Here is a 24,726-nt window from a genome sequence, read left to right as displayed (position 1 = left end):
ATACATACAGAAAACAGTGCAGATGACAGACACCCTGGAACCAGAACCCATACTGCAGAAGTAACACAGTTGAGGAGTCAGAGTTACTTGTAGTTTCTTTAGGATGATTGGTCTTGAGCTTGTGACTTAACAATTCCATGTAAAACATGGACTACTGAATGTAACAGATCTGATTTTGTAGGCTTCAGCGGAAAATATTTCTCAATTATTTTTTTAGCTCCTCTGCTCACGTGGTAGGCTTTGCTGGAAGCCTGAATGATCGAGTGTCACCCACAGTAAATCTCACTGGCAGGGTCGGGAGGGGTTAGCCAAGCAAATTACAGAAGCAAGTTAAAATAGCATATCATGAATGGTATTGTAAGGTATCCTGTGTTTGTTTTCTGAAACGTTTACTCTTCCTCTTTGCCATTATGGTTTCTAGACTTGGTCCGCGGGTGGAATAATTTCAAGAATCAAATCATACTCCTTCCCCAGGCCTGGCCACAGAAAGGTGCTAAAGCATCCCCTGCTTGCTGCCCCTGACTAAGTGGTAGGACTCACCCGCACTCAGCCCCACGCTGTGCTGTGTGCTCCCCTGCTCCTGCTCTGTTTCGATGCCTCTTTGCCATGTGTAGCCCTTGTTTACACCTGCGTCCCTGGGCAGCCTGCATCCACGTGCACCCTGTGCTTTCTTGTGGGTCCTCAGTTGATTGCTGCAAGGTCTGTCCATGTTACTGTGCTCTCTCCGCTAAAATGTAACTTAAAAGTCATTTCAGTGAGCGTGATCAGTGGTAGCGAATTCTCATATCGGAAAACCTTTTCAAAGACAGCCAACTTACTTGGCAGTTGCCAGAGCCGAATGTTGCAGTGTTATGGTAATTACTGATGTAAATTCCATTGTGATGGAGTACAGGGAATGCGGAGGCTTCCTGAGCGTCCTGCACAGTGAGGACTTCAGACTGCTGGTTTTATAGATATCCAGTGCTGCAGGAACTTCATTACTGTGTAGATTTCTAACACAGAATGTAAATATAATGTGTAAAGAAGAGATGGAATTTGAGGACTTGAAAAACCATTTTTTCTTTTTGAGGCAGTGATGTTGATATTTGATTGATTTCTATAATTTGCTCTATGATTGAATTTTGAGGGAAAATAAAAAGCCCTTTTTTAATGACTTTTGTTTATAATGAATCACCGCCCCCCGATATATATATAAAATGTGTATGGATTGCTTTTCTTTCCTTTCTACTTTTATCATTGGTGAGGTAACACTGATTCTTTTATCAATAATTATTACCATTTTTATATTAATTGCTGCTTTTTCAAACATTTTAGCATATAATTGGGCACCAACTCATGCAGTAGACTGCCTAAAGTGCTTATTAGAAATGAAAGAACCCTGAGATTTTATGTAGTAATAATTTTCCGAGTTGACAGTAATGCTTAAGAGGTTCATTCATAATCTTGCTGACCATGAAATAGAGAAGGGAGTTTAACAGTGTTAGGGAGTGGAGAAGGTTGTGTCACACACCTGAATGGAATAACTGTGTCTGTTTTTAATGTTTGCCCAAGGCAGAGCTCTCCCAGCTGCCACTGTCTGGTGGCCTGGCCCTTCTCCTTGGCGGAGGTTCCCAGGATGGCACCCACCAGCAAGACTAGAGTCCCGTGGGAAATAGGCACGACGGTGCCTCGTGCACTAGGAGGTCAAAATGCACCTGATTCGAGGTGCTTTTCAGTCAAGAGTCATCTTTTCCAAGTTACGATCATAAATCCATCACAGTTTGGCAGTCACACTCACAAGATGTAATCATCATCATCAAATGCTACATTTGCAAAGCTTTGTAGGACACAGGGCAGGCAGTGCCTTCCTGTCATGAGCAGGCCCAGGACCCCTCACCTGCCCAGCATCCACGGCCCCTCCCCCCCACAGGCTCTGCAAGGCCTCTGCTGAGAGGCCCAGGTGCACATGGGCCACCTCCCTGATTCCCACCACTTTGTTATTTATCATTTCACTTATGAATACCCAAGGCCTATGTGCTAACCTCCACCCCCCGGCCCACAAGCGGTCCCGGAGTGGTTGAGACACAGCATTCCACATTTATCTTAATGCTGTGGTGTCCAAGTGTACCATTCAAGGTTCAACCAGGGAAGCGTGACCAGTAGGAAACATATGTATAAAACAGACACACACATATGGTACATATACGACACATATGTATATGCATATTCATACATATATAATCTATGCACACATATGCACATTTACCTACACGTACCACACACATGCATTACATATGTACATCTACGCACACACAGATTACAAAGACTTGCCTTACTCAAGTGTGGCCGCTGACTAAGCGAGTCCCATGTCCATAGGGCAGGCTGTCAGGAAGGGAAGGTCAGGAGCAGGGGCATGTCATAGCATAGCCGAAGCCGCGTCTCCTGACAGGAGTCAGTCAGTCTCTCCTCCTACTCTTCTCACTTTCTTGGAAAAGTCTGAATTCTTTTCTAAGGACCCTCAACTGATTAAGTCAGGCCCAGCCAAGATAATTTCCCTAAGCTAAATCAACTGATTATAGATTTTAATTATATCTGCAAAACCCCTTCCCAGCAGTACTGAGCTTATTGTTTGATTCAGTAACTACAGCTCAGGCCAGCCAAGTTGACACATCAAAAAGCCATCACTCCCCAAAAACTATAAAACAATCTTGTGAGGAGACCAACTCCATTCCCGCCCCTGTCATTTTCCAAGCAGGCTTAAGCCAGCTCAGATCACTCATAGTGACTAGGTTTTAAGGCATCTTTAAAACTACAGGAGAACACGTCTAGAGAAAGTTGAAAAAAATATTTGTAAATATGACTACATAAAAATAAAGAAGTACGATGGTATTTCAAAAAGCTGATGGAAAAATAGAATTAAAGGGTAACATAAATCCTTCCATGAACTTTTTGAAGTATGTGCGTGGATAACACACCTCGTCAGAAGTGCAATTAGATACTTGGAATAAGTATTAGAAATAATGACACAAGTAAGGCTAATAACTTTAATATAGACAGAGATTCTATAAATCAATAAGAAAATATCTACTATCTAACAGGATAATGGACAGAGTATGTCAGTGTGTAGTTTATAGCAAAGCAAATAGAAGTAGTTCTTGAACATATGAAATGTTGTTCAACTTCATAACAAGTTGAAACCATGGTGCACGACTGTGTCCGCCTGTGCAGCTGATGCACATGAACGTGCCTGCAACACACTGTGTAGCAAGGGTGAGGTGCACGTTCACACCTTGCTGGGGAAGTGTGCAACGATACAATCTCTGTGTGACATCTATCAAAATTAAAAGTTGCACAGAACGCAACTTTGCGATTTTATCTCCAGGTATTTCTCATACAGATATTCTTGCATTTATGTGCAATCATGTATTTATGAAGGTGTTTATTCCAACGTTGTATAAGTAACAAAGTCTGGAAATAATTTAGATTCCATTGGAAATAAATGAAATCAGTTACAGTAAAATTGCTTCTATAGGAGGCAGCTGAGATCTAGAACTGTTTCCAAAATATGATGTTAACTGTAAAATATGAAGTCATGCATGTGTGTGTGTGTGTGTGTGTGTATACACTTATATATATATATACACACATACACATACACATATATAATGTGCTGATATAATATAGAATATTCTGGAAGAATACAGAAAATACTGGTAGTATTGTTGGCCTTGGAAGTAGGAAACAGGAGTGTCAAAGAGACCCACATTTGTTTTATTGTAAACCCTGTTGAGCCTTTTTAAATGTTTACCTGTTAAAATTTTTAATCAATTTTTTGAAGAGATAATTGAATATTAGGAAGTAATTAATATAGTGAAAATACATTCTTGGCAAAAAAGACTGTTGCCTATTTAAATTTGCAATAGCTTTGAAGTCTGCATTGAGTTCCCCTAGATGCCAAAAATATCAATAGGTAATTGACAAAAGAGCAGGATTATATGATTTAAGCTATAGATTAAGGTATTTTAATTCCTGTCAGAAATATCTTAGGAGAACTAAAATTTACGTTTTCACAAATAGATGGGGAATTATTTAACTAGTCGTGAGAAAAGAATTGTGGGAATTATGTCAAATATTCCATCTGTTTAGCTCAGGGGTAAATAACTTTATTGAACTTGTTAATTTTCTCAATATAAATAGTTGTTTTAATAATAATTCAGACACAAAAAACACATATTAGAACTTGAATTAATTCTAGCATCTAAATAGTTAGTAAAAAGTATGCTTTGATTTGAAGAAGATGGTTAGTCAGATAATTTGAAATTTTCATAATAAAAACTAAAGAGCAGATGCATTTTTAGCTTTTCTTTAGAATTTAGTAACATGTTTATACTTATAACATAGAATTTAACTAAAGTGTACAAGTAGTCCTTAAATGAATGAAATCCCTCCCATCATTAATCCTGGAATTTTTTCTTTGCTGCTTTAAGTATTTAACCTTCTCTTAAGGAAAATAGGCAGAGTTTGAACAGTAACGTCTTTAAAGACTTATAGACAGCATTTCAATTTCATATTTCAAAGGCATATTCTTTAAGGTAATTAGATTGAAATGTGTCCCAGAATCTCGAGTTAAAACCCTTTTTTCATGTTTCATTCCCACACATACGTTTATAATCAGAATCCTTCAAAACTTTGCATTTAAACACATAATTTACTAGGGCTCAGCTGGGAGAAAGGAAACAAGTTCTCGAGTCTCCCTCTCTTTTACTTGGTATTTCCGTATAATTACAAAGGGGCAGATTTTAGTTGCTGTAAGGTGAGAGCTTGGTAGTGAAGGTCACGTGTTGTTTTCACGGATCTAAAGCAGACCTGACACTGTCCCACACCGTGCCTGCCCTTGTCTGCAGGAGTCATGTCCTCACTGGACCATGGTCCTTGCACCAGAGACCAGGACCATATCTGGTTTATTGCAGCCGATATTTCTGCAGCCAACTATCTCTTTTTGACACTGCAGTTGTGATGACTATGTTGTCATCTACATTACTGCTGTTGCCAAATTGAGAATTTTTCAAGAAATTGGGAGTGAAAATTAAGGTCTAGAAAATGTACGTTGGGACCCACAGTAACACCCCTGGAATCAAGAAACTCTGAATTAGCCTATCAGTTCCACAGAGCAATATTTTTTTTCTCTTTTGTTCACTTCTGAATCCCCCCAGTTCTTAAACATAAGAAAATGTCAAAAACATTTTCTACTTGCAATTAAGCTGGACCAATAAGAAATTAGGGATCACAGTTTGTAAAGGAACATAATTTACTATCATTATTATTATTATGTTATCATCTGAACTTACAAAACACCTTTGGAAGGTAGAAAGTTCACGTAGCTAGTGCCATCTAGTGGTGTCCTGCAGTTTTGATGTCTGTTTGGAGCACTGGCAAAAACTGGAAAAAAGGAACAGTCAACACTTCATTTACACCTTGTTCTCTGTGCAAAAAAGATGATACTATTCATTGGAACAGAACAGATCGTCAAATGCCATGCAGAAGGAATAATGACAAACAATGTGGACCAGCAATACAGTTCTCATTGGAATTAAAATTTTGTTAAATTTTAAATAATAATTACTACTTTCATAATTTATCGTGATGCCTTTGTGCTCATTCTTTACAGAGTCCTCACATTCTTTTTCTCAACTGAGCACTCGCTTGCAGAGGTGGTTTTAGTTGTTGTGCTAAACAGCGCAGTCTTCATCATAAAGTGACTGCTGCTCTTTTGAACTGACTCAGTGGAAACCCTGCCGTGTCTCCTACGAACATTCCCTAAGCGTGCTGCCGTCTTTCTTCCAATGCCATCAGTCACCAGAAAGGAACGGGGGCAGGGAGCCAAGGGATCCGTGTGGGACGGAGCTGGTGTGCTTTATGTGGGACACGTGGGGTTCTCGGTGGCTGGGCTATGAAGGCGCACAGTCACATGGTGATCTGGGTTGGGCAGTGTGGAAATGAAGCACTGGGCCATCTCAGCTGAAAATCGGAGCCTGAACTTCCAAAGGAGATCCCCAATTTGTTTCCTTATCCATAAGACAAGATAGATGAGGGTGGACAACACCCCACCAGTAAGGGTGTGAATTACGCACGTCCAGGGGTGTGTCTCTGGGATTCTGTGTCCATCACACTAATTCTTACTGACTCCTGCTACCTCGGCACCCTTTTCAGTAATTTTTTTTTTTACAGCCCAGCTCTGTTTTAAAATTCTTCCTCGCAGGATTCATGTGTCAGGTGATTGTATGATAGTTTAATTGTAGCAAGAGTTTGTGAAGACTTCTTGCTCTGGAGAACACTCCATGAGGGGGAAGAGACTGCAGCCCCAGGATGATGTCCTAAGTGCACAGAGGGCAGGAGGTCTTGTCACCAGAAGGGGTGATGTTCACTTCTCGTTGTCCCTGATGGTTTGTCCTGGGGCATCCGTCCTTTACTTCTGTGTCTGTTCAAGTATTGTCTTTGGCTCTCAGGATTTTCCCGCCTGCACGGAAAGTCAAAGGAGTTGAAATGATAGTAACTGTTACCCTGAAAGACCTTTTTGTTTTTGGGGTTGTTTTTTTTTTGAGGGGGGTATTATTTTTAATCCAAGTACTAATTTAAAATTAAGGCATATTAGAATATTTGATGGAATAAAACAAAGCATTGGCATGAAGTTTTTAAGATAAAATACAAGTCTTGCCATGACGGTCACTATTTTTTTGTTGTTGTTGGGGGGGGATTCTTGTTTTTCTTTGTTTTTTTAAAAAAAACTACTTTCAGCCGAGGTTTTTTGACTGTAGGAGGGGACTGAGTGGGGGCATGGGGGGATGGAAAACCTTGGGAATAACTTAGTAACTGCTAGGACAGTTCTCCCAACACAAGGTAATTATATTGAAAATTAGAAGTGAAATCGCAGCACATCCAATAGTCCTGTGATCATACGTAAATTTTAAAAGTGATTTAAGTAATTTTCATTCATTCATTCAATCATGCGTTTGTTCAGCTTGTTTTCATTGAGCACCAACGGTGTACATGGCACAGCTACTAATGCAGTGCACAAATGTCTGTGTCCCCTGGAACTTATCTTCTGATTTCAAGCTTGATATGTCAGCGTTACTTCATTAAACAGTTCAATAAGAATGCCGAGATAGTCTGTGAGAAAGTGAAGGGACCCAACGGTATCCCTTTGACAAATAAGGCCAGATGTCCTTTCACCTCATTGAAAGGGCTCTTGCCCCTGTGTGCAGCACCTGTCCCAGAGACGCTCAGCCGACAGCGTGGGAGGAAGTCAAGATGTTTGGAGTCAGCTGGCCGGGTGGCAGTAGTGGCACACCGTGACTTCATTATTAGACTTTTAGTCTATCAGTAAGGCAGACGAGGATTCAATGTGTACCATGATAAGTGTCTGTGTAATGTAAAGCTTGATGTCTCTGTTTCTTTAAATTTCTCCAAAATCTGGCAGTATCTCATTTCTTTGTGGCCACTGTTTGGACACTGGTAAGATAAATGGGTACATAAACTTGCTACTCAACTCACATACCACCCCCTCCAAAGAATGCATTTCAATTGTGGTTTTCCTATGAACTAAATTTAGTAGTAATAACCCTGTTATAAATTGGGAGTGAGGGTGGGTCAGGAAAACTCAAAGACTTTCGAAAGGAAGATTCTAGGAATATAAGGAGCAGACTTCTTTCCAGTTATTTCATGATGCAGGTTGATGTTAATTAAGTAAGAGGGAAGGCTGCCTCTCGATACCAGCCAGCAAAGCTTTGTTTCAGATACGCTCCAGTTACCTGCTGTGGGTACAGGGAAGAGGTGCCTTCCTTCAGGTAAGCGAGGAGGATGCCCCGTCTCACAGGGTCCATGGCTCTGAGCAGCAGCAGCACCACTGTGGCCTGGGTTGGTGGCAGCCAGCCTTCCTCTTGGGGACCTGCAGTTCACTGGCCGGTGCTACCTTCTGGCATCACCCAAATTTTGCTAGATAGCGATGCAGGTGGCAAGTAGGAATGCTTACATGCTTTGGAGTTGGGACGTAGGTGGGAGCGGCTGCTGTGTATTTAATTGACCTTTTGAGATAATTTCCATATAATGTAAAAGTGAAGAGAAAGAGTTAAGGAGGAAAATGAATCCAAGGGAACAGGAAAATGCTCAGCGTCTCTTGGCAGGAGGAAGGAGGCTGCGAGAGGGCGCAAAGTGGGGAGGGAATTACACCTGAGCGAGTGGAGTGACTGTCCCCACCCTCGCACACCCTGGCAGGCCCCGCAGTGGTAGTAGCAGGAGTTTCACTTGGTCCTCACAGGATCCAAATGGTTGCCCAAAGAATGCGATAAACTTTTTTTCTTCCTTATCTTTCTCCCTAATTCTTTCCTTGTCTTCCCTGCATAAGTTAGCATGTGAGTGTTTGAAAATAAAGATAATTACACAGATCAACTCAACAGTGTATCAATGAAGAAAAATGACCTGTTGTCATTGATGTGCTTTAGACCTCCCCTCCCCAAGGGAGCCGGCCAGAGAGCACCGCGTCTTTCAATCCATATGAGCCAGAAGTAGGGCCCTGGGCCGCGGAGAGAGGTAAGAGACACGCTTTCATCCACTGGACGTTCGAGAGCCGGGCCGAGTGCAAGGTCATTGTAAGTGGGTGGAGTCGGCTCACGAATTCACCCCACTTTACAGCAATGGTCACCTATTGATAAGCAACTCTATAGTCCAGTGGCAGGTGGCAGACGTCACAGGTTCATGAACAGTGGCAGTTCTGTTGAGTGAAATAGTCTTTTACTACTTCCCTCTCAACTAACTGGCAGTGTTGAACGTCTACGCTGCTTCTTGAGACTTTCTCATCTCCTGCACTGCTGGTACCACTCTAAGTTTGTACTTCTATGAAGAGCATGTTCTTGGAGAGACAAGCCTTCGCAAGGGGTCCAGCCCCGGGGTGTGTCTCTCGACTGTGTTGCAGACCCCCAGAGAGAAGCCTTGCCCATGGACACTGAAGTGTACGAGAGCCCCTACGCTGACCCCGAGGAGATCAGGCCCAAGGAGGTGTACCTGGACCGACAGCTGCTGACTCTGGAAGACAAAGAGCTGGGCTCCGGGAACTTCGGGACTGTGAAGAAAGGCTTCTACCAAATGAAGAAGTAAGTTGCTTTACACTGTCCTGTTCTCCTCCTCGCACGGTTACGTGTTAGGAGCCGCTGGGAATACATTTAATGTTCATTTAACCTAGCACGGCCGAGTCCTTTTTTATTAACATTATAATTTTTGTTAATTTCTGGTACAAGTATAGTGAAAGTATCTATTGTGGATATTAACCGTGGATATAATAACTAAGTATATTAGTTTAAATGAAGTGCATATTACATATGCCTGATTGAAAATTAGGGAATCGAAATAAGCAAAAATGTAGGAAAATAAAAACATTGTATTTGTACCACCCAAGCACTGCTACTGTTTACTTACCTTAGAGTGTATATTTTTTGGATCTTTATATACGCACACACATACATACTATTTAATTAAAGTGAAATGTTCAATGATAACAGTAATGTTTGCACTTATTTTCTTTCATTTTATACTTGTCTCATTTATCTTACCCAGAAATATCATTAGTATAATTACTGATTTGCTTTGTCCTATAATTTCAAATAACAATGCATATTATACAAGTTAAAATTGCTAAATTTCTAGAATGTCTTTGTATTTCATTTGGTCTTTAGAAGGTATTCCATGCAGAATGTTCAGTAAAAATACTGTTTCTAAAGTCCTTCAAAACAAACCCTCTCTGAATTGGTGCGATGCTAGTATGAACATGGTTGTATTGGGTTGTTTCACATTAATTTAAATTCAAGGCTTTTTTGTGAAAAAAGAAAATTTATGAGTAGATACTTTACATAATTTAAGAGTCAAAAATATAGTCAAAAATATACACAAAAACTCTGGCTTTAAGGCTGCCCCTTCCAAACGTGCCCGAGCACGCACGTGTGTAGACCCCTCCACACACACTGACCTGGCTGTGATGCTTATCTTAAAATACGTGTAAGTATCTCATAGTTATTTTATAAAATGAATTTAAATTTTCCTGTATCATGGCATGCATTTTCTAGTTTGTGAAAATTTGTGATATTTAAATCTTTTCTTAAATATGTGAATTAACATAGATATGAATATGGATGCATAATTTTAACGAGAAGGCTTGGGAAGAGGAGACGCTCTTTAGGTCAATTTGGGGCGAAACGATGACTTTACAATATTGAGTCTTTCCATCCACAAACATGGCCCACACCTCCATTTATTTAGGTCTTTGAAATCTTCTGGTTTTTTAGTCTTCTGTGTAGAGCTCTTGACAACTTTTTGTTAGATTCGTTCTTAGGTATTTAGTACAATATATGGTATCATTTTAAAAATTTTATTTCCTAATCCCTGACGTCACTTGTATATGAAAATATGATTGGTTTTTATATGGGCCTGACAACCAGCAACGTTGCTGAATTCTCTTTGGTGTTTCTCACTTGTTATTTCTAGTAGTTTACCTAGGTATTCTTTGACCGAAAAAGTATGTCTGTGAATGACAGTTTTATATCATCTTATTTGATCCTTATGTTTTTTTAATTTTTTCCTTGCCTTACTGTATTAGCTAGGAACTGTAGTGCCACGTGGAATAAAAGTGTTAGTAGCCTCGTTCCTGATTCAGAGTGAAAACTTTCAATATTTCATCATCAAGTGTGATGTCAGCTGTAGGTTTGCAGCTGCTCTCTAGCAGATGAAAGAAGTTTCCTTCTACTCTACTTTTGAGAGATATTTAAATCACAAACGTGTTAAGTTTTGTTGAATACTTTTTTCCCCTCCACTCAGATCACTGTGTCTTTTTTTCTTTATTGTGTTTATGCCATGAATTACACTGATTGATTATCAAATGTTAAATTCAGCTTGCATTCCTGGAATAAGCCCATCTTGTTCATAATTCATTATATCTTTTTTCATAAATCGCTGAATTTAATTTACTAATATTTCTCTTAGAATTTTTACATCTATGTTCATAAGGTGTAGCAGTCAATTGTTTTCTGGTAATTTTTTTATCTGGTTTTGGCATCAGGGTAATGCTGGCCTTTGTAAAATGAGTTGGGAAATTTCCTTCCTCTTCTGTTTTTCGAGAAGAGTTTGTGAATGCTATTTTTCCTTAAATGTCTGAAAGAATCAAAAGGTTATTACTTCTTACTTTTGACCCCTGCCTCACACCATGCAGAAAATCAGTTCCACACAGACAGTGGACCAAATGTATAAGGGAAAACACTGAAGTGTCTACTGATAGGGACAAGAACGCCTGCACGAAGGCCTGACTCTCCCTCTGTGCAGGTGCCACAGCGTGTGTTCAGTTAGCAGCATCCAGTGAAGCCGTGTCCGCCTTCCTGTATGTGTGGCAGACACATTCTGCCGTTCTCTTATTGTACCTATTTTATTGGATACTTCTGTTTTTAGTCTCTAGTTTGGGAGTTCAACAGAAGAAGTGCACTTTCCACGTATGTGAGAATTACATTGCAGAGAGATGCAGTTTTTCAGATCACACATTGTTAAGTTCCATTCATTTCTTTAAGCCCCATCACTTCAGAATATTTTCAAGAGTTCAACATGATCTATATGATGTTTTTATGAGAAAATGAAAAATCTGGTTTTTTGCAAACTTGTTGAGGCTTGCTTAAAATTAACAAAGCTCAGTTGGGGAAAAAGAAGTGTTCTTTAAACTAGGAACTTTATCAGTGTAGGCTTTTTAATTGTGCACCCAGAAATTCATTTTCAACCTATATTAAAGGAATTTTATATTTACGTTCATACCAATAACTGAGATGGTAACTCGCATGATGTTACAGGAATCCATGCATATCACAGTTGATAAGATCTATTTGAATGTTATTTAAATATTCTACAATTCAGAGTTTTTGCTTTTCTTTGGCACCCCCCCCCACCATTCTTTTTAAGTAACGGGGTGTCATCTCCTCGGGTGTAAAGTGAGGGAATGTGGCTGGAAGGCCTTCTCAGCTGTGCAGGGCTTCCGAGCGTGCTTCCAGCCTGCGGCTGGTATTTCTGGGGGACTGTGTCTGCGCGGGGATTATGCTCTACAGAAGATGAGGCCATTGGATCAAGTTTCTTCTGTGTCACGGTGTGTCTTGCAGAGGCGTGAAAACGGTGGCCGTGAAGATACTGAAGAATGAGGCTAACGACCCCGCTCTGAAGGACGAGCTGCTGCTGGAGGCCAACGTCATGCAGCAGCTGGACAACCCGTACATCGTGCGCATGATCGGCATATGCGAGGCCGAGGCCTGGATGCTGGTCATGGAGATGGCTGAGCTGGGGCCCCTCAACAAGTACCTGCAGCAGAACAGGTAGCGCCGGGTGGCCCGGCGGGCACAGAAGCCACCCTGGGAGGGACGGGCCCACCACCCTACTCGCCTTCCCAGACTGGGCCATGTTCAGGGAACTCGAGAGAGGGACGAGGGAGACACGGCCTTTGGATCCAGCTCTCACAGCTCTCGTTGCTCAGGGGAAGACTCTAACCCTACAGTTGTGTTTTCCTTCTCGTCCTTTCTCACTCCCGGTTGGCCCAGTGGGACAATCACCCTCAGGTCATCTTGATAAGAAATCTCCCCTCACTAGGCAGAGCACGATCTTTTTAAAGAAACATTTAAAGTAAACATTTTCTAAGGGGTAACAGTAATGTCCTCTCTGTATGGTTGGCCTCTTAAGTTCCCACGAACAATTACTTCTGAAAATATCCGCTGTTCATTGATGACGCCAGTCAGCGGAGGACTCATGTTGTCCCGTGTGAAGCTATTGCTGAGATGGAGGAAACACTTGGAATAAGACAGAAGAATAGCCACCCAATAGCTCGTCCCATCTGCTGCGTTATGTTCGCACTTTATTTAGATTGCCTCTTTAGTCTCCATAGAAGGGAGGTGTTGTTACCCCTACTTGACAGGTAAGAAACTGAGACTCAGGATTGGTTTTGTTACCTGTTCAATATTGGAACAAGGTTTTGAACTGGAGCCTTGTGTCTCTGAGCTGGGAATGACCACTCTCATTCTACTGCTTGTGCAATTCAAAGCACACGAGGAAAATCGAGCCTGTTGAACACCAGGAGAATGGCACTCAGTCTTGAAGAGCCACAAGTTAACATGGTTATTTGATGCCGCTCCCAACTCTAGTTGTTTCAGAAGAATAGGGAATGAGCGGGTTCATCTTCTGTCTGCATGAGGAGTGGGCCTGTTTGTTTTGAAATGGACCACAGTCCACTACCACTAATGACACCCTTGTGGTTTTCAGGCATGTCAAGGATAAGAATATCATAGAGCTGGTTCATCAGGTTTCCATGGGAATGAAATATTTGGAAGAGTGCAATTTTGTGCACAGAGATCTGGCTGCAAGAAATGTATTGCTGGTTACTCAACATTATGCCAAGATCAGTGATTTTGGACTTTCCAAAGCACTTGGTGCTGATGAAAACTACTACAAGGTAGGAACAACTTAGCTAATACTCAGGGCAGCAGGTAGTGAAACATGAAAGGCAAATGTATGTTTATTTTATTATGGTCAGGTTTCAAGAAGAGATTTCACAGGTTAAAAACAACTATGTAAAAAATGTTCTTGTCAAGCTGTGATGCCATTGTTTAAAAAGCAAAAATACACTAATATGTCACACCTTGAGATTTACTTAGAATAGTATCTTCCAAATTATGTTCCATGGAACAACAGGGAATCAGGTATTAAATGATTCATCTGAAAAAAGGAATGGGATTCCTTCATTAAATTACTTTGGAAAATATGGGTTGGACAGGTTGATTCTTGCAGGATTTCCCAGAGCCCTTTTCATGCTAATTGGCAGTGTGAATCTCAGCAGAGCGTTTTGCTTTGCTGTGTTTCTCAGACCTAGTTCACCCATGGACCCTTTCCCAGCAGAGCATCTAATAACGTCTGTGGACACTGTGCCTCAGCATATAGTTTGGATCTACTCCAGAATAACCTTTCGATGGGCACCCATCTGTGCCTGTAAATATCAGAAAATGAAGGTGAGAGCTGTCAATAAATGCATCATCTACTTCCACTACGAAATTACGGGTCCATGTATTGCCACTAAATATGTGGAAATTCTTCTATTGGAACTGAAATGTAATTCTGGAAAGAAGAAATCAAGGCAGTCATGTGAATGAGGCTAGAAAAGAAATATGCCCGTGAGTTAGTTAAGGCAGAAATTATGAAGAATTAGGGATGGGCCTCCAATAAAACATAAAGTGGAAACCAGTCCTGGACACAAATGTGGACTTCCTAAAAAATAATGTCCCAGGGACCAACCGCACTGGCTGATGTGACCCCCATCTGTTACCTTTCTTTGAACCCTCAAATGAACTGATGACAACTAAAAGAAGGGGTAAAAGATAAGAAAAAGTCTCATCTTTATTTGAACTCAACCACAGTGTATACCTAGGGTCTGCCTGGACCAGATGGAAATGTAGTGGGATTGGAATCCAGACAGTGGAAGAAAGCCAGTGGCAGCTTTGCAGCTCTGCAGGTCTCCTGTAATGTCCAGAGGCCTCAGAAATAGCTGCTGCAACCTGAAGGCCCGATCCGTGAGAGGTGGGATGGGGTGGGTGCAGGGGCTATGGAATGGTGCCTGGATTCTGCACCTGGCAGTGGTCAGAGAAACCTCCTAAGTGACAAAGCCCACTTTCCCACCCCCTCTCTGAGAGGCAGCTGTGGATCTCCAGCAGCTAAGGGACAGAGTGAAGACGAGAGACAGGACACGAGCCCCCTTGCAGGCAGGCAGACATCACGCTGGGGAGCACAAAGGCCCAGAGAGGACGCAGCAGGCACAGGCCGACAAGTGCTCTGCTCCCGCCACAGCCCCTCCTACTCCATCCTTCCTAAGTAGCTGTCCCAGGGGGAAGCCCCTCAGAGGTGGGCCATCCCTTGTAGAGGCTGTGGGGACAGAGCCGAGCAGGAGAAGGCTGCTGCAAACCCGGAACACACTTCCCGTCACCATGACCTTTAAAGGGAGAAGAAAAGACAGGCTGTCTGAAGCAAGGACTCAAAGAGGAGACGGAGAGGTTGAATGTGAGTGCTGCTCCCTCTACTAACCACTACATGACAAACTGTCCCCAAACTTAGTCCCTACACACCACCAACCCCCTGAGTATTCACAGTTCCACAGGGTGGGCAGGGCTTGGTGTGGACAGTGCGTCTCTGCTCCATACAGTGACTCAGGAAGGGACTCATGGGGGCAGAAGGATCCATTTCCTCTCTGCTCACTCACACAGCTGGTGACTGACTGGACATGGCCTAAAGTCTGGGACCTCCCCCCGGCTGTCAGCCACACACCTGCATGTGGCCTCTCCTTATGGCCCCTGGGCTTCCTTACAGCATGGCGCTGGGTTCTGGGGCTGCCAGGCTCCAAAGGCTGAGCCGAGAGACTGCTCGGGGTCCGGAGGGTGGACAGACTCCACCCTTGAGAGGAGGAGTGTCAAAGAACTTGGGGGCCGATTGTGAAACTGCCACAGGTATTAAACAAGTACCACTAGAAAGTAAACCAGAAGATCTCTGAAAATCAGTGTAAAGAAATCCATCACAGAAATAAAAGCCACATTAGAAGCACCAAAAAGATCTCACACATTACTGAAAAGACAGTGACAAGGAGGGTTTCTTTAAGAAAACAAAGTGAAATGGGAAAGACTAAAGAGTCACTCAAGATCAAAGAGGAATGGTAACCACGGAAGCCAGCGAGCACCACCCTGAAGGGGTGTGCACAGCAGTGGGGTTGGGGCAGCATCGCGGCTGTAAGCACAGGTGCCCTCGATACGGCAGCTCCTCACAAGGACAGACACATGCAGTCACAGAGCCCATTCCAGCATGATCTCCAACAGCACACATCTGGAAACGACCTCCCGGCCTTGCATGGGAGGCTGGGTGGCTCAGTCCTGAAGTCACACGAGGCACCAGCTCTTCTGAAAGTGACTGCAGTGGCACATGCTAATGGAGAACTGCGTTCACAGCACAGGGCTAAGTGCAAAAGTTAACAAGCAAAGGGCAAAAGCAGATGCCCCAGTGTTAGTACCAAAAATAAAGTATGTGTTACGGATGCACACTTGTGTCTAGGTTGTTCTGGAAGGGTACAAGAAGATTATCACAAGTGGTTGCCTCCGTGAAGGAGGAGCTGGAGTCGGTGGAAGAAAGAGACCAGCTTTTTAGCATATTTAGGATTTGTCAAAGGTTTTCATTTTATCAGTTCAAAATTCAGAATAAGCTTGAAATAACACACATGCCTCTGCTGCTCGTGACTTTTGAGGAACATATCATGTGACTGTGTGATCAGCGTGTCATTTAGAGATGTGTTGGAGTCTCCAGATGGATGTCCCAAATTTCTCCTCGTGACCCACCACAGTGCAACGAAATCAGTTTTCACTGAAATCACGTCCTTCCCACCCCAGGAGACTGCACATGGGTGGAGGGTGGCGTGGGCGGGAGGCTGGGTCCACACAGACCCTGCGTCCCAGACCCTAAGGGGGCTTCACCATGCACAGTTGTGATCTCTTTGCTCCCACTTGCTTTTTTAAATTAGGAAATTAGAAAGTTTGAAGCATTTTATAAATGATACTAGCAAATAGTTAGCATTGGCTTAAAACCACAGACAAGGCCACAGCAGTGGTGGACTGTGCTGGCGGACAGCTGCATGCGCTCAATGCGCCTCCTCCACCTGCGGCTCCACAAGGCCCGTGTGGCCAGAGCACGACGTAAGTGAGAATGACTGAAAGATGTAAGCAGCTTGGCCTGACTCTTAAAAATGTTCTTTAAATCTTAAAAATAGTGCTTAAGATTTGGGGATTTAATAGTATGTTTTAAATTCAGACCAAATAAACACACACACACACACACACACACACACACGGCATTCTGTGGGTCATGATTTTATCCTCTTTTTAAATTGTCGTAAAATACACATAACATTAAACTAGCCATTTTAATCATTTTTAAGTGTGCAGTTAGTAGCGTGAAGTACATTCACATTGTGGTGCAGCCAGTCTCCAGAGCTCTTTTCGTTCTGTGCAGCATAACCTCTGTCCCCATTAACCAACAGCTCCCCCAGGCCCGGCACCCACTATTCTACTTTCTGTCTCATGAATCTGAGTGGAGTCACGCAGCGTTTGTCCTTTGGTGACTCAGCATGATGTCTTCAAGGTTCACCACGTTGTAGCATGTGTCAGAATTTCCTGCCTTTTCAGGGCTGAGTGATATTGCATTGTCTGGATAGACCACATTTTTTTTATCCATGCACTTGTCGATGGACACTTGGGTTGCTTCCGTGTTTTAGCGATTGGGAACAGAGCTGCTATGGACATGGGTGGACACAATTTTATTCTTAACAGAACGCTTCCACCTGCTTCATTTACAGGCCCAGACTCACGGGAAGTGGCCCGTGAAGTGGTACGCCCCGGAATGCATCAACTACTACAAGTTCTCCAGCAAGAGCGACGTCTGGAGCTTTGGCGTGCTCATGTGGGAGGCATTTTCCTACGGGCAGAAGCCGTATCGAGTGAGCCACCCCTGCTTTGTTTCCTGACTGTGTGGCCGTGAGAACAGATAAGCACCGATCCTCTTTATGTGCACCTGAAAAGCATCAGATCAGGGCACCCTCTCCGAGTCTTTTATTATCTTTTGACAGCGGGCAGTTAAGATGAAGCAGTTTATACTAGAGTGAAAAAGTGTGCCGACTGAACAATACATGTTTTTCCCACTGTATATTACTACACATTCATAAAATCTATACCCAGATCATCATTTGAGTTGGAACAGAAATAATGACTATTTTCAGTATCAAATTTGTAGCTCAGGTACAGTTTTCAGATTATTTCTATCAAGATATATATGCCAAAAAGCGCACAAATCCTGGGACACAGCTCTGTCGGAATCCCAGAAGCCCCCACTTCTGCACACCCGCAGCACTTCTGCAAGGATAACCCAGCCTCCTTCTAGCTCCGTAAATCAGCGTAGATTAGGGGCTCCTTTTGTGTACTTAATGAGATTGGAGTTAGACGACATGACCTCCTGTGTGTCTCGGAAGGGGTTCTGTTGCTTAGTTTTGCCAGCACTGTGTTCTCAAAGCTCACGTGCATGTTGCTTGTTTTAGGGAATGAAAGGAAGTGAGGTCACTGCCATGCTGGAGAAAGGAGAGCGGATGGGGTGCCCTCCGGGGTGTCCAAGGGAGATGTACGATCTGATGAACCTGTGCTGGACATACGAGTGAGTACCCGACGCTTCCTGCCTTTACCCGGTGCTCTGGGGCAGGTGGCAGGGCTGGGCATTGAGAAGCAGCATAAACTCTGTCTCTCCATGAATCAGGGGCGTGCCCCTCTGATAAACAGTGCCATGGGGGTTGACTCTGCTCTAAGACATCTTGCTTCCTGGACCATTCACTTGTGTTCTCCAGAGTCCGAAGAATACATTTAGATGGTTAGTGTCTAAGCTTAAATACAGACGGTGTAGAAGGGAGGTGGGGTGGGGTACGGTCAAAGCACAAAGGTGTTTGGAAGAGTGTGCTGCTAGCCATCGTTTCTGGCAATAGAGGATGGTAGATGTACTCAGTGGGGGACTGCTACACATTCCCAAGTCCCTAATTACCTTTGGCAGTGAGGTGTGACCATGGCTTGTGGCCAGCCCACAGGTGGACTGGCTAGGGTGACGCTTCCCTGGAAGCCACTCAGTCCTTGAAACAGTAGCCTCTAGTCTACCCTGACTGCCTAGTGGATCCCAGAGCTGTTCATGCTTTTAAAGTACATGTGACCTTGTGCTCAGGTGATGTTCAGGGCAGCTCATCGGGAAAGGAAGATGCATTGCAGCTGACAATTAGGGATGCGGCCTTTGACCTTGCCTGGGCTCAGCAGCCCGGAGTGCATCCCTTGGTGACCCTCAGCCGCCTTCTCTGGACCTCTGGCACTGAAGTGCACATGCAGAACCCTGTGCAGTCTGTGACCAAGAGCAAACTGTTACAAACGTTAAATAATGTGCAGAATCAGGTTCACGTTCAGTTACAGCAGCTGATGTTGCTGGAGCAGCTGAAAGCTGAGGGATATTCCCAGTGCCACAGATGCCATTTGGGATTCTGTGATCCCCACCACATCCTGGAGCACCATTCCACCCCCACAAGTGGGTGTGGAAGTAAAGAATCTCACTCTATCTAGGAGCCATCTGGGGGCAGTCACAGGGCGGAGGGTTAACCGTGGGGCATGTATTTCTGGTCCCAGCTGCTGACATCGTTCAGGAGAGGGCCTGGGGTGGCATCTTCAGTACCAAAGTGCCTGTGTGGGCCATGGGCATCTGCTCTAACCCTGAGTGTTAGTGCTCAGGGGAAGGCGGGGTGTCAGCGAGAGAGGGTGTTATTCATGGTGTCCATGCCTTGAGGTCTTAATTCTCCCTTTGCCCAAACTGCAATAATTACAACCCTTGACAGGTAGGGCCCAGACATTTCTGAAGTTGAAGTTGAAGGTCTGGACTAGAAAATGAAGGAGGAGAGAGACAGACAAATTAGCCCCTGCAGTGATGTGCTGAGGGTCTTGTCCTGGCTGCCTCGCTCATGGCACCTCCAAGTGGCATGAAGTCCAGGGCTGGGAGCTGCTGCTCTGCGACCAACCAGGAGCCTGTCCAGGTGGGCAGGCAGGTACGCTTTTGTGTGCAGCACTGTTCCAAAGACCCACAGAGCTGCTGGGAACCGTGAAGGCTTTGCTTTTGGTTGGCACCGTGCCTCACCATACACTGCACTGGATTTGGAGACCTGGCCAGTTGTGAGGATTCACTGGGAGCCAGATCCGGAGCAGAGCCTGGGTAGGAAGCTGCTCCCAGAGGCCTCTCCTCAGTGCATTTCATTCCCAGAGGTCGAGTGACCCTCAGCAGCAGCACAGCCCACCTGGTGGGGGGGGAACCCCTGATGCGTGGAGGTGTGACCATTTCCTAGAAGTGTGCTGTAATCCTGCCTGCAGCTACTTTTGGTATTTTTCACTTCCTCAGGGGTAAACGGACCTTAAATCATTCTGAAACAAATGCAAAAACCTGGAATTAAAATCAGCTCACAGAGGGAGAGTTAAAATTAGTTTTTGCATTTAATGTGAATGCTGATATGTTTATTTCTGCTGTTGCTTCTTTGTAGTGGATGTTTAACAGCCAGGAGTGAGGGTAGGCAGGGGAGGGGGCTCAGGGTAGGATTGGGGTGTTGAGGGAGGTGCTGGTGAGGAATAAACCATGCATGGAGTGACGCTGCAGGGGCACGGTCTCCTGCTGGCTCCTGGGGCACACTGAGGGCTGTGGAATACCTTAGTGCCTTGTGCGTCCCTGTGCCTGCCTCTGCCCCGGATGGACGTGCAGGTCTGTGAGTGCTGTTAGTTCCAAAATGACCCACCAGCGGAGACGTGAAGGGGAAACAGTCCCTTCTTGGTGTTCACTGGAGTTACAGCAGAGTAGAGCCATCTTCTCTACCTGAGAGAACGTTCTTTCAAGATGTACTCTCCTACCTGGAGATGGAGTTTCAATCTGACTGAGGTTTGCAGGCAGGTGATAGCCTTCCCTTTGGTCCCAGCCCCTGGCCTCACTCTTGAGAATGCTTTTCAGTGAGTTCTACCTCGGTAGCTGGGAGTCCAGGGTATGTACACACATCAGTCGAACAGAGGCAGCGACAACATCCATGACCCAAATTAGAAATGAAAACTCTTGATCAAACTTTGATTTTTTTCCAACAAAGCTGTATTTATGAAGATTAAAGCATTTCTAGTAGTGACCTCATGGGGCAGGGGTAGATTTCAGACACTTTGTTTAAACATACATAGTTCGGACTTCTAATCAAGATGGTGGAATAGACGGTCCCCAGTGTCACCCTCTCCCACAATCAACCAATTTACAACTATTAAAAGCAACAATTGCCAAGCTGAGACCACTAGAGCTCAGGGGAAGAGGAGGAGAGACCTATGGAGCTCATGAAGGCAGGAGAAGCCACTATGAGAGAAAGAAGAAACCTCTCCAACAATTTTGAACCCCAGCTGCTTCAAGGCTGGAGCTGCTAAGCACACGGAGCAAGAGCTGGCAAAAGCCACAGCTGTGCCCTTCAGATGGAGTTGCTTGGAGGCTGCAGGGGAGAAGAGTGGCCAGCAAGACCTCTAACAGGGTTCCTGTGGACCCACATAGGAGCAAGGAGCCACAGACGACTGAAAAAAAGGAGCCACGCAGAGGTCAGTGAGTGATCACAAGGGACTGGCACACAGCTTGTCCCACGGTAAGTGTTGGAGTGTGGGGGTGGGGGAGACAGGCCACCTGGGGACAGCATGGATAGCTGATCTGCCCCCCAGTCAGCACAGGCCCATTCAGTGGAGACTGATCAGGAATATAGAACTGCAGGGGGTGCAGTTTGCTGAAGGGACTCAGGCCCAGACCAGAGTTTCCATACAGCCAAGGTGCACCGGATCTTATGAGACCCGGAAGTGCTTACAAGGCCAACAATTAAAGCCTGAGCTGCACAAAAAGCCTTTCCCAGAGAATCAGCAGCAAAGCAGCAATTTAGCTCAACCACAGGGCTCAAGTGCTGTTTCCCACAAGAAGTTCCCCTATTTTTAGAAGTAAGCAAAGGACAACAAATTAGTTCCAGTGCAGAGTTTAAGTGGTGGGAACAGCAAATAATCCAACACAGAACTGAAAGAAAAAATGAAACACCCACAGATCAGAGACAAAGTTTGATATTAACCAGTAAAGTTCTAACACCTCCAAAGAACACCTGTAAAACCTAGAAGGAGCAGAAGCCCCCTGGGCCCCCAAGCCGGGGCAGTGAGAGGCTGAGGGCCTCAGCCGTGCCCACCTTATGTCTGCATCCAGCCCAGTGATGACCACTGAGCTGCTGGTGGAAATGCCCTGGGCTCCCAAGCCAAGGTGGGGAGGGGACCTCAGGCCTCAGCCAGGCCTCCTGATGTCTGCATCCAGCTCAGCAACGACCACCCCACTGAGTGGCTGTTGGATGTGCCCAGGGCTCCCGGTATGGGGGAGGGACCGAGGGCCTCAGCCACGGTCCCCTGAAGTCCGCATCCAGCCCAGCCATGCCTGAGCTGCCACCACATGCGCCCTGGGCTCCCCTGCTGGAACAAGGGCGTGCCACAGGCCTTGACCGCACTCCCCTCTTTACTCCTCCTACCTTCTCTCTCTCCCCTTCCCCCGGAACTGCTCCACAACAACATCTGAGAATGTTAAATAATAATAATAATAATAAATAAATTTTAAAAAATAAACAAACAAACATAAATAGTTCGATATGGTACAGTTGAATGGAAAAAAAAGATTTCCTGGTGCTGGGTCGGCAAGCATGCAGAAGCATTAGAGCTTGTCAGGTCGCCTGGGCTGTTGCCCCGCGTTCTTGGGAAGGTGCTTGGCTTTGTCGTCAGTTCCAGGGTGTGGTCCCCGAGGAACTTCAAAGGGACTTTTCAGCACAGTGAGAGAACCCTGAGGAGGCAAACATGATCCCTTCCAAATGATCCCAGCAGCACGCCCATGTGAGAGAAAACAGAGATGTCTGGGAATGTTTGCTTAGAGATCACAAATCGTTCAAAGCTTTCCCCGTGGTTCGCTGACATCGGTCAGTACCTTACTTGCCAGCAGTGACTACAAAGCCTTGCTATGCTGTGATTTATAATAGACAATGGCTGGTTCTTTGCTTCTGCTATGAAAGGCTTTGAGTTTTAATAAGAAGCCATATCAACAGCCCATTTTCAGAAAATCCAGAGCCACGGGTTGGAGCATGAGGAGCGAGAGTTATCAGTTCTGTCCATATTTTTTCTCTTAACAAAATTATGAGTCCAGCATGAAATAAACGTTCCGTACATTGACCAACCCAGTATTTTCAGATGCATTATGTTTTGCTAGAATCATGAGGAGGCAGCGTCTGGACCTGGGGTTAAAGGTTCTGAGTTCTAGCGCAAGAGGGGGACATGAGCCCCGTGGAGGTGGTGTCCAGCAAGAGGGGGACATGAGCCCCGTGGAGGTGGTGTTCAAGGGCAGGTCCGGCTTCTGTGGGTCTGGGCTGGGCCGGGGTGGGGCTGTGAGCTGCAGGCCCAGGGTGAGCCAGCAGGGGGCGAGCCGCTCACGTCGCCTGCAGAGGCCCAGCTGCCACGGGCGCTTCTCACCAGCTCGCTGACAAGTGACGCGTCTGCTCCCTTTCCAGGGTGGAGAAGAGGCCGGGGTTTGCGGCGGTGGAACTGCGCCTGCGCAACTACTACTACGACGTGGTGAACTGACAGCCCCCGCGCCTGTCTGGGGCCACCCCTGGGCAGACGAGCAGCCGCAGGAAAAGGCGTCCAGGTGAATCGATTTTCAGTGTTTCCACTCCTCTGCCCGTGGGAAAGCAAGCCTCATACCGGACACGCCCGTGACTTTGGCCTAGAGCTGTGCTGGGACATGCCCTCCACGAACACAGCCGAGTACCCAGGAGAGACAGGAGGATCAGACGAGCCCACTGGATGCGTTCGCTGCTCCTGCCTGCGTGGTTTTCATGGCAAGTTACTTTTAGCATCTGTTCCCAGCTTCCTTCTATGTGTTTCCAGCTCTCTGGTCCTGGGCCGCATTGGAACACCCAGCAGGCCCGGAGGCGTTGCCCGGAGGCATTGCCCGGAGGCGTTGCCAGGAGGCCTTGCCCGGAGGCTGGGGCGCTCCCGCCCAATCTGGCAACTCCAAAGTGCCCAAGGGTGGTGCAGTTAGCACATGACTCCTGAAGTGCAGCCTGGGAGGGGAGGACAGAGGAATCCGGCCGCCTCTGGAACGTGGCTGTGATCCCTGGCCACGAAAAGCTTTCCTGACGATAAAAGTGCTTTGAGGCTTAAATAAAAAATAAATTTTAAAAAAAACACACAAAAATCAAGCTTGACCAGTGTGGTTTCTAAGCATGTTGCCAGTTAGGGGGAAAAGAGTACCTAGAAGCTGTTTTTGTTGTCCGTGTCATGACACAGAGGACTGACACCTACTTGGAAGATGAGGACTGTGAGTGAGTCGGCCTGGCCCACCCTCCGCCTGGAATCCTTGTCCTCCAGCCTCTCATGAACACGGCACGTGTGTGGGGACTAGTGAAGTCTTGCACGCGGCCACATGGGGACACCAGGATGCCTGTCGTCCTGAGCCCAAGGACCTGAGTGCCTCGGCCTGGTCCAGGCCTCCTCTCCTCTGTAGCCAGATCTCCCCCGTCATTTTCTGTATCTGTGATGGAGGACAACGTGGTGACCAACGCCACCTAAAGAGGCTTTTCTAAAGTACGTATTAATTCATAATAAAGCCAAAGACCTCGACCCTGCCCACAACTAGGCCTTACTGAGCGTGACTTTGGGTTGAAGACGTAAGACCTGAAAGTCGTTTTCTAGTTCCCTAATCTTAGCTAAGTTTTGACTTTATGTTTGGTCTTATATGAGTCATCACCCACTGATAGCCATTTAGCTGTGGCCTTTCAGTTAAAGAGATATTTAGCCGTGATTCTTATTCAGTAGATATGTAGAGACTTGGACCCATCTTACCTCCGACTACACCCAAGAATTTTTAAGTGTGTGGACAGCTGTGGGTGCAGAGGGGGCCCTGCTCCTACCAGAGGGGAATGAGGCACAGAGAAAGCATTTGGTACCTTTATTTGGCCCAAAGAAGACATGAGTTCCTCGTAGAACGTGTGTTAAGAAATTTCTAGAAGCCATCCTCACT

The 24,726-nt window shown here is 45.3% G+C and overlaps 1 protein-coding gene across 2 annotated transcripts in view; it reads left to right on the top strand.

Annotated features, from left to right (window-relative positions):
* The window catches only part of SYK (spleen associated tyrosine kinase), a 48,180-nt gene extending 24,785 nt beyond the window's left edge, over positions 1 to 23,395 (top strand). The window contains exons 6-13 of one of the 2 annotated variants that reach the window (XM_063100290.1): positions 422 to 490; positions 8,478 to 8,565; positions 8,948 to 9,125; positions 12,156 to 12,365; positions 13,303 to 13,492; positions 17,420 to 17,560; positions 18,155 to 18,267; positions 23,213 to 23,395. In XM_063100290.1, the coding sequence (XP_062956360.1) occupies positions 422 to 490; positions 8,478 to 8,565; positions 8,948 to 9,125; positions 12,156 to 12,365; positions 13,303 to 13,492; positions 17,420 to 17,560; positions 18,155 to 18,267; positions 23,213 to 23,285 (1,062 nt within the window). In that variant the 3' untranslated portion in view covers positions 23,286 to 23,395. The remainder of the gene's footprint in view (positions 1 to 421; positions 491 to 8,477; positions 8,566 to 8,947; positions 9,126 to 12,155; positions 12,366 to 13,302; positions 13,493 to 17,419; positions 17,561 to 18,154; positions 18,268 to 23,212) is intronic. The other variant, XM_063100291.1, reaches the window with a different exon arrangement.
* Positions 23,396 to 24,726: the final 1,331 nt, after the last annotated feature.

Source organism: Cynocephalus volans, chromosome 6, assembly GCF_027409185.1.
Source record: "Cynocephalus volans isolate mCynVol1 chromosome 6, mCynVol1.pri, whole genome shotgun sequence".
In the NCBI taxonomy this organism is placed as follows: Eukaryota; Metazoa; Chordata; class Mammalia; order Dermoptera; family Cynocephalidae; genus Cynocephalus; species Cynocephalus volans.
This window is presented reverse-complemented; position numbering and strand designations above follow the sequence as displayed.